Source organism: Monopterus albus, unplaced genomic scaffold (genome assembly GCF_001952655.1).
Source record: "Monopterus albus unplaced genomic scaffold, M_albus_1.0 scaffold54.1, whole genome shotgun sequence".
NCBI classification, from domain to species: domain Eukaryota; kingdom Metazoa; phylum Chordata; class Actinopteri; order Synbranchiformes; family Synbranchidae; genus Monopterus; species Monopterus albus.
In genome coordinates this window covers 1,028,034-1,038,637 of record NW_018127934.1, presented here as the reverse complement: position 1 = coordinate 1,038,637, position 10,604 = coordinate 1,028,034, and the positions used below count along the sequence as shown (strand labels likewise).

The 10,604-nt window shown below is 37.9% G+C and overlaps 1 protein-coding gene across 4 annotated transcripts; it reads right to left on the bottom strand.

The window, feature by feature from the left end:
* Window positions 1-264: 264 nt before the first annotated feature.
* On the bottom strand, window positions 265-5,668 carry bdh2 (3-hydroxybutyrate dehydrogenase, type 2). Of its 4 annotated transcripts, none has more exons than XM_020601989.1 (10): window positions 5,577-5,668; window positions 4,332-4,422; window positions 3,432-3,510; window positions 2,857-2,953; window positions 2,405-2,513; window positions 1,988-2,048; window positions 1,727-1,840; window positions 1,259-1,317; window positions 1,020-1,112; window positions 265-828 (listed from the first exon to the last, which is right to left on the bottom strand). In XM_020601989.1, the coding sequence occupies exons 2-10, from the start codon at window positions 4,401-4,403 to the stop codon at window positions 775-777; spliced, it is 738 nt and encodes a 245-aa protein (XP_020457645.1). In that variant the 5' UTR covers window positions 4,404-4,422; window positions 5,577-5,668; the 3' UTR covers window positions 265-774. The 4 variants fall into 4 exon arrangements, with proteins under 4 accessions (XP_020457645.1, XP_020457647.1, XP_020457646.1 ...); XM_020601991.1 differs by having other exon boundaries at window positions 4,332-4,419; window positions 5,577-5,667; XM_020601990.1 differs by having other exon boundaries at window positions 4,332-4,419; window positions 5,479-5,648.
* Between the last annotated feature and the right edge of the window lie 4,936 nt (window positions 5,669-10,604).

Sequence of the window (10,604 nt, the reverse complement as noted above, 5' to 3'; positions counted from 1 at the left end):
AGCTGGCATTAAGCTAACAGTGAGGCCACCGAAAATCTGCCTTCTGTAAATTATCTGAAGCTCGGTCCCCTGTTCTGATACATAGTTACAACCATCAAATTTAGCTAGGTGTCCGATGTTGGACGACTCGCCTGTAGTTAGCCGGTTGTGACCATGTGCATCCTACCATTAAAAGGCACTCAGCCAACGCCTGCGACGGATCACAAAGTAGCATTATTAAAGGAAAAGCAGCTCACCTCATTTCGCAAACACTGTCATCGCCCGTGAATTGTCCGGGTCAGCGTTTCCAGTAGTTCTGCGTTATATGGACCTGCTGTGAAACGGTATTAGTGATGGACAAGTAGGCTACAGTACGTACGTTACTCCGCAGAGGAGAGCTCGGTTGGGGGTTGAATGGAAAGGTCACAAAGTGTATTGCTGAACACGTTTTCATAGAAGTTTAAACACATTTAATCATTAATTACACTGAAATTCACATATATCTTTGAAAAATATTAACAATAGCTGTGTTTATTATTGCAATGTGATACTGTGAGTTTATTATAAGGTCTCTCAACCTGAAATGTTTTGCCATTACATAGACACATCTGCAGCATAGACTGGAGTCAGAAAATTTCTCCCCAAAACTGAAAAAAAAATCAAAATAGATCAAAACTGTGGACACTTAACTTGGATTTAGGGAATGAATAAGCGCTGTATAGTATTTTTCAGAAAACTGAAAAAGAAAGAAGCAACTGTGTCCACTACTGTCATGATGAGCTGACCACAGATTTCTTACAGTCTCCATCCTCCATCGATGATTTGTTCCGTCCCAGTCACATAGGCTGACTGCACCCAAGACAGATGTCAGGTTAATTATTTCACTACTGATAAATTAGCAGCAGCTTTATCTGAATTGATATCTTTTGAGATATGAAAGGTTTACATTAGGGTTAGGCTTTCATACTGCTCTTCTTGACTATCAATATACCACTTATATACTGTACATGACACTTTTACACGACTCTGCAAGCACTCACTTCATCAGAGGCCAGGTATACACACAGGTACGCCACCTCTTCAGCACTACACATTCTGCCAATTTTCACTCTTGCCATGAAATCCTTGTAAGCCTGTAGAGAGGAGAAGTAGCATTCGTAGCATCAGGGTTTCTATTTTTGGAAACCAAGATTAAGATGTACTGTACCTGTTATATGACTCATGTAGGCATTACTGTCAGATTAAGAATGTGAAAAATGACAGCAAGAGCCTACAGTACCTGTTCTGGGTCAGGTTGGGCCTGGATCCTACCTCTCAGCGATGGAGTATCAACAGTCCCTGAGGAAATATAAAAAGCAGCTGTCTTTCTTCTGAAACCCTGTGTAACACAATACTGAATACAGACACTACTGTATAGACTGTAGTCTGTGGCTAATTAGAGGATGTTGATAATTAAAAATCAGTATGATAGGGTTCATTCCAGGTGTCCCTACAAATAATTCTTGACAACTGAGAAAACCTTTCCTAATTTATACAGCAGTTATTTAGACTGGCTTTAAAGGGACAAACTCAAGGCTTGTATATCTTGGAAATACACAAGGTCCTCAGACAGTCTGACATCAATTTAATTAGCTCTCAAGGATGTCCCCGGGATACTATTACTGTATCTATTAAAATGCTAGCAGTTGTGTGTAATCCTTGAGGATAAATAAAGGGGCAGTTTCTTGGCAGGTTGTTCTAAACTTACCAGGACAAACACAATTACAGCGGATGCCTTGGTCAATGAAATCAGCCGCTATAGATTTGGTGAGTCCAATCACTGCAGCCTTGGAGGTACTATAGACGCATCGGTTCACAACACCTGTGTCACAGACACACGCAAAGCTATTATATGAGGTAAGAGGATTACAGTGAATACCGTCATACTGTAATGACTCAGTGTCCCTTTAACTGGTCATAATACTTGTTCGTCATGCGTCTACATTGAGATCTCTGGAACAGCCTTCACCTTTTATGCTTGATGCAACAGAGGCCATGTTTATAATGCTTCCTGACTTCTTGGCCAACATCTATAATGACAAAATAAAAAAAAAATACAGCATTTAGACTGTAATTGATAAAATAAAGTTTAAATTATTTAACAATTGTATAACAATTATGTAACAAAGGCTTGACAAATGTGCTATGACCCAAGTAAAATGTCCCCTTGGAGCCCGTTTGGTTAGTTTGCAGCTAAAGCTGGATTAGTGATGGGGCAGTCAGTTCCCATCAAGTCACAGGCTGAGGGTAATAGAGCTAATCCCAGCAGATAATGCATGGGAACAAAATAAAAGCGCACGTTGCTCAATTTACAGCTGCACCTACTGCAGTCACTCAGCAGCTGGATAAACAGTATTAAGCATATGGTAATATGGGCAAAGCTCACCTTAGGTAGGAAAGCCTTGCACATGAGGTACATGCTCCGGATGTTTAAGTTCATTGTGAAATCCCAGTCGGCCTCTTCACAGTCCAGGATGGAGCCATGGTGCACAAACCTGTATAGAGTGCATGGCAAACAAACCCAAAAGTCATTTAAACACAAGCCTTAAATGTAAAATGTTTAATTTATCAATTGAAATATACAAGAGCATAAGATAGCCATTTGAGATTTAAATGATCAAACTAAAAAAACAAATGCTGGTCAAAATATTGCATTACCCCCTTGTCAAGTTACTGGGCCTTAAAGGTGCCAATTTTATTGACATTTGTTAAGAAGATTACAAACAGGTCAAGTTGAGATTAGAGAAACGTTGTTTGGAAATGTAGTCAAGTGGGCCCACACGGATGTGCACACACACACACACACACACACACATTAGCAAAAATGGGGAAACGTACCCAGCAACATTGAACAGCACATCTACATGATTATGTTCCTTGGCCAGGGCGTCCACTTCCTCCTTTTTAGTCACATCCACTACCTTGGTCTTGATCCCTGTTGATGAAGATGAAACAAGACCCTGATGGTTTTAATGACACCTGAACTGTCTACTTTTATAGTAACAATACAGAGGTACTGCTTATGTTCAGTGGGGCAAACACTAAATGGTCTGTTACCCAAATTTGACAAAACCTGGGCAGTTACAGTGCCTATAAAAAGTATTCACCCCTTGGATGTTTTACCCTTTTATTAATTTTATAAACCAATGATTTTATATTTATATTGATTTTATAAATCAATAAACATCCAAGGGGGTGAATACTTTTTATAGGCACTGTAATATAGACATACCTTGCACAACCTCTGTCTTTTCCTGCTCAAATGTATTAAATCTATCTTGTTCCAAGTTACAGAGGCCTGTTCATGATTATGAAGAAGAAAAGGGGAAAACATATTGGCACAGCCATCCTGGCTGCATCAAACTGGTTTGTCCAGCAGGTGGCAGCTGTAAACCAAGAGAAATGAATCTTACCTGGAATGCCGTCCAGTTCCTTCAGCTTCTCTCCATTGATATCTGTGGCTGTGACCTGAGCGCCCTCTTTTGCAAATGCCTACAGTTGAAAAACATTGATCCAGTTCCAAGTAGTTCAACAATATATTTGTGCATAATGTTACAACACTGGTAACCAAGTATTTTCTTGTAGAAGAAAGAATATTTTTATATGATTGAAGCATAGCACTGTTCTAAAATACATCAAGGCCATTTTGTTAAATAAGCTTTTAATTATGGAAATAACTAAAGCCTGGTACTACTTAGCATCACATCTGCATTGCTGCCTGAATGCACATTGCCACTCTTTCTGATTTGAGGCAATAATTCATGTCACAGTGCCAGCTCCTAGATCGCAGTTATCTGTCATCACAAAATGGTAGTTTCTAACCCTAATCCTTCAATTCCCAGTTTCAGTTCATCCTACAGTCAGGTGATAGTTGATGGAGTGACTGCATCATTTTAGCTTTGTTTACATTAGCCTATGTGACTTGGTCACCAGCGTATTGTCCTGTTTGAATGTGTATTGCCAGTCTGCTAGTCAGGGCTCCCTTGAAAAAGAGGTTGCTAACTTCACAGGGATGCTGTCTGGTTAAATATGAGTTAAATAAAACTAGGACTTAAGCAGACAACAACATTTATACACAGTGCATGTTTCTGTAGCACAGCAATGTGGAAGAAGATGTTTTGGCTCACCATTATTATTGCAGCATGATGGTACATGAGACACATCAGTGGCTGTCAGCAACATTAAAATGTGCTTTTTGCATACACAAAATTACACAAAACTTTGAATCTGTGCACAAGCTATAAAATAAACTATTTCCATCTGTGATACGGCAGTGAACACGTCAGTGAGAAATTCTTATTTAAACTCATTACTATTGCCGCAGCACGTCCAATCCCCTGTGCAGCGGCTGACAGCACAATCACCTTCCCGTCCAGACGGCCCATAGTGCTTCTCTCACTGCTGCTGAGATCAAACAAGCAAACAAAAATAAGAGTACAGAACAATAAGAGGTTCATTTTCATGATAAAAGCTTTGTCCTAAAAATGAAAATGCCCTGCCTAGAATTTACAAATGTGTTTATGAAGGACTGCTGCATTTCAGCTATGAATTTGCAGGAAAGAATGACCAATATTAACAAAAGCTTCATTGATTCAAGCAGGAACTTCTATGCAAAAAATGATTTACTGTTGTAATGTCTGCCAGAAAATGTCAGGGATATTTATATTTATCCAGTTCATGAAAGACACACCTGAAGCGATTTTCTCAGTTTCACTGCTTTGCCTTCATAAGTGAACTAGTATTACACCATTTCAAATATCTTGGCTACTGTGTAGCCACACTACTATCACATCTCTAAATAAATTCATCCAAAGTTATTCCAATTTAATTTATTAGGGCCAGTATGAAACACCAAGCGACAGTGGGCTGTTAGGTTGTGTTGGATTGTTTGTGGCCAGCAGTCTGTCTTATCTGGACTCTTTCTCTGGCACAGTTAGTCATTATCAGCCATTCAGTCAACTCGGCATGTTGAATATGTGCTGGAGCAAGTTAGGAACAGTGATTTCCCCTATTTAATTGAGTTTCTCCTCATTTTCACCTGTCTTTTCTTCTTCAATCATCTTGAAACCGCCCCCTTACAATGCCATATAATGCCAATGCAAAACAGACATTCTAAAAGTTTCTCCTCTGCAACGATGTGTTCAGTTCTGGGCACTGGGAATGGTGCCTGGTCAAGAACAGGCTTTCAGGTTCTCAAGAGTGTTTCACAGATGATTATCAATCATGAAAGCAGCATGAATAATTGAGACAACAGCAAAACTAGGCTTGCCATCTGAAGAACAAACACAAGCACCTAAACTGACACGTATACAAACGTGGAATTCAGGGGCATAACAGCAAGTTGATGACAAACGTTAGTCTGGTTATAAGCTCGCAATAGCAAGTACAGCGACTGAGGCAAAACAATACACATACTAATTACTACCGCACACAAAAGAGAATGCTTTAGACAGTTCTTACTACTGATAGTCGGCCAGCAACGAATATCAACATGGAACCAATAGTATTCAACGGCTGCAAAGTCAAGCATTTGTTCAAAACATAACATGGAAACTTACAAACCCGACCTTTGAACCGTCAATGATCACATGAACTACTACTTCTACTTCTTCTACTACTTCTACTTCTTCTGCTTCTTCTTCTTGGTGCATTAGCGCCACCAATTGGTAAGGAGTGGGGATCAAGAAGCTGCTATTAACAATAATCCTAAAAAACGTATTCTCTCAATTAACCTAGTTGTTCTAAGGCACAAAAACTGGTAACATATTTCCTGAGGATTTTCTCAAAATATCTATTAAATCATAAAGAATTTTAATCCCTCTAAGGTTTTGATTTAGGTCTCTTCTTTGTGTTTCATAGTTCTGACAGTGTAAGATGATGTGTTCCAATGTCTCTTCTTGTCCACAGTATTGACAGTGGCCTGTATTATGTTTTTCTATTTGGAAAGGTGTGCTGTTAAGCCCAGTGTGTCCAAATCTAAGTTTTGATACTACTATCTCATCTCTTCTGCTTCTTCCAGTACCTCTCATCTCTCCTACTTTCCTTTGAATCCCATAAAACGACCGCCCTTTACTTTCTTCCTACCACTGTTTTGCCACTTCTCCTTCAGCTTCTGTTTAATAATACTTTTAACTTCTGTACTACTAAAGTTGACTGCTGTTTCATTTCCCTTTAACCCAATGTGTGCTGGTACCCATAAAAATGCAAGTATTAGCACCATCATTTGAATTCTATATAGTGTTTGTAACATTTCAGTCAAGATGTCTGGTCTGCTATCTGAATGACTGTAATGCAAACTAGCCAGTGATGAACTTAAACGTGACGATCTGAATGTAATCACAATAACTGCTCATCTTTTCCTATAATGTGAAGGAAAAGGAAGTATCCAAGGGTGTTTAGTTGGCAATGGTGCTGTTGGACTGACCTATTCTTAATTCTACAGCTTTGTGTTCCACTGTCCATCCAAAACCTTCCCAGCATGGTTTTAAGATATCCTTTGTTGGGTAAATTTGTCTGTGGCCCCCATGTCCACCTGTAACGCTGCCATAGGAGTTGTCTTAAATGCACCTGTACACAGTCTCACAGCCTGATATTGAATTTTCTCTAATCTTTTGATAGATGTACTTGCTGCTGACCAAAATACCATACACTCATAGTTTAATACTGATCTTATTAATCCAGTTTAAACAGCCCTAAAAGCATTTCTGTCTGCCCCCATTCTCTCCCAGCTAAACACCTCATAATATTTAATACTTTTTTTTTTTTTTTTTACATTTGCCCAGAGGTTTATATGTACAGCCCTTGTCAGTCTTCCATCCAACCACAGCCCTAAACATTTAATGCATTTCATTCTTTCTAATTCATGGTTGCACAATTTAAATTTTATGTTACTTCAGTTTTTTTTTCTTGTAAAGAACATAATCTTTGTTTTATGAACTGAAAATGTTTACTTTTCTGAGACTCCTGCATTTTCTTAACAATGAATTCCAAGTTTCATCCTCTTCTAAATTGCCTTGTCATCTGCAAAGAGAGAACACTCCATCCCACTGTCTATTTCAATAAATACATCATTTATCATAATGGAAAAATAATCATGGACTCACTGTGCTAACTTGAGGAATTCCATTTTTCACAACAACATTTTTCTGAAAGGTGCAGACATACAATTGGGTGAACACACTGAGCAGTAAACAGCACTATGAGCCTGCTCAGAAGCAGGTGATTTCCCTTTTTCTTTTGAAATCATGTCTCTGGAGATAGTAAAACATTACTGTATTTGAAGGCTACAAGTAAAAATAACTTCACACATTTTGCAGTTTCCATTAACACTGTAGTGAGTGTATTTCCATTATTTTACTGGTTTTCTGTTTCAGTAAATTACAGTTTAAATGGGCACAGTTGGGTATAAATACTTTATAGAATATATCTAACAATATTTCAGACATACTGTCTACAAGTAAATTAAGTCCAGAAACCTATACAGGTGTTAAATGAAATTATAATCAAACTGCCAGTAACTCATAAATTATAAAGTAACTTGTGGCAAAGATTAATATGTCATTTTGATTAAAATACACATCACACAGACTGCACAGAAATGTATATCTACTCTGCCTCTCTCTTGTGCTGTGAAATGTTCTTGTAATTAATTTTCATTGAAGAGCCTATTAATACATCTGATCAAGTCATGTCACTGAAGGGCTGCCTGTTAGCAAGGACTGAAATTCATGGAGGAAAGGCATATTAGACTTATGATTACAAAGTTCCATTGAGGTCAGCTTGGCTTCTTTCTTTAGGTGACTGCCCTCCCCTAAAAACAACTGAATCAGCTGTCTGTGTAAGCAACGTATGTTTTATTGCTAGGTGACCTCTAGTGCCCATAGTTATTATTAGGAGTGCAATGTAGGAAGTAAATTGACATAACATGCAGATGCATACAGGTAACAAATTAAAGGAAAAAATGAAGAAAACCTGAATAAATGAGTGATCTCTCCCAGGATCACAATGCCTCTTGAATATGATGGGTCACTGAATGGTTTGATGAGTTTGAAAATGATTACAACTCAGCTGAACACCTCTGGGAAATTTTGGACTGACATGTTAGACACAACCTTTGACGCCATCATCAGTAAACAAAATGAGGGATTGCCCTTTGGACAGATGGTGTTTAAGGCACATTGAAGCTGCTTTGGTGGCAGTGGTGACCCAACACCTTACTAAAAACCCTTTCAGACATGTACTGGAACCTTAAAACTATCTAGATATTATCTGGAAAAGTTGTATGTGAGAACACAAATGTCTGAGTCAGTTGACCTGAATCTTAAGGGAACAAAGTTTATGTAATGTTAATAAGAGGCTTCAGCATCCTGAGGAACAAAGGCAAATGATTACAACAAGCACAACCTATTTCAGTGTCCATGTGAAAACCTGACTGCTGTTTTAAGAAAAATGTTGAACCTATCCTTTAAGTCTCATAAAGACACCGATAACAAAACATCCATACTGTGTCAAATGTGGTAAATATCTTGGTTTACAATATTTGGTAATTAGTTTAATTACCATCACAGGACTGATATACAAAAATGCCATTGCTCATTTGATGTCTGCATTGTTTTAGCATTTTAATTTTAAATAATATTATGTGCACTTTTTGAAGATCACAACTATTTTTAGAGATAAGTTGCGTAAGACACGGCATGGTTGAGGGCTCGGTGTCTTGGACAGAGAATTGATTTTCTGGAAAATCCCATCAACAATTTCCAATCTGCCAGAGCTAGATTCCATCAGTGGAGGAATATGGAAATGCTGATTAGATATTGATTAATTGATTTCTCCTGTTACAGTAAAATTACCACCCAATTGTTGCACTTACACTCGGCTGCTCATGTGAAACAAGAGAACTGTTGATTCTGATTCTAGCTTCGAATAATCCCATTTGATATTACTTTGACCTTAATTCCTTTGCTTTTTAAAATCACACTGCCATTGGCCAAACTATCTTCACACCATTATTTACTGTATACAGTATCTGCTACAGTGCTGTGAAAACTGAAAGAATCATAGGCATAATGAACGGTACGAATTTTGTTATCAGCTAGTTTTTGGAAAACAAATACTCTAACACTTTTCTACAGTCTACAATAATGGTGATTTTGAACAATATACTTAAATAGGAATCACTTGACATTTTCAGAAATATGCTTGTTTGTTTTCTTGCCAAGGGTTAGATGAGAACATCAATACTACTGGCATATGCATTAAGTATGGAGTGAGATCCAGGAGGCAGTCAGCTCAGCATAACATAAAGAATGGAAATGATAAAAATAGCTTGTTTTTTTCCAGTACACCTCTAAGATGCACTAAAACACATCACATCTCATTTGTTTTACCTGCTTACAAATAAGAAAGTAGAAGCAATTTGTGGTTACCAACTTTAAATAGAATACGTAACCTTCTGGGTTAACTTGGGTTTTGCCTCATACATGCATTTGTTCTATGGCGTCAGCTATGTCATTTATCATGCACACCCTCCGCTTCCTTGCAACTTCAAAAATGTGATAGGAGATCCATATATACAGTACCCAATCCACCTAGTGTATGTGTGAGTGCCTCATGACAAACACTGGTATGTGACTTTTACTTTTAAATTTTGTAAATTAATTTGTGTTTCTGATACAGTGTATACACACATGAGGTCACTTTGACTGTGACCTACGACCTCCAAAATCAAAACTTTTCACTTGTTGTATTTGTTGATTTTCAGAATGGGATAAACTTAAGATAAAGGGTTACACTTTTTATTGAGTGAAAAAGTACCAAGTACCAGGTGAAGAGAGGGGCGGAGCTGTCAACTGATCACCACCTGGTGGTGAGCTGGATCCGATGGCGGGGGAGGAAGCTGGACAGACTCGGCAGACCCAAACGTATTGTGAGGGTCTGTTGGGAACATTTAGCAGAATCCCCTGTCAGAGAGATCTTCAACTCCCATGCTGTGCGGTAGAATGCACTACACACAAGGTAAAGAACCCAGAGGTACAGTTTTGAAAGGTGCTGAACAAAACCCCCAAACTTTGATTTTGATTTGATTTGATTTGATTTATTCTTTCAAGCATGTAAAGACAGTTGATATGTCAACACACATAATTTTACACATATCCAACAAATGCTAATCCAATATCAATTTGCTTATACCTAGTACATGCTTGAATGGAGTAGGAAGAAGTCAGACTTATCCAGTCCTACCCCATGACATCATCTTACCATCATTGGTTTGCAAGCAGTATCTCTACATAAATAAGTAGTAACATAATAAAAAAATTATAACAGTGTTACCATTCTTACATAATTACATTCTTAAATAATTATCTTCTACACCACACAAGTAATATACTAAAGAATTATCACAGAGTATTAACATTCATACACCACACCCACAATGTTCCATCTGGTTAATCATTAAGCCTGTTCTTGCATATATCTTGATTGACACATACCTTTATATTTACGTTTAAACTCATCAATTCTATTACTATTTTTTATGTCCACACTTAAATTATTCCATAGTTTTACCCCACTTATAGAAATAC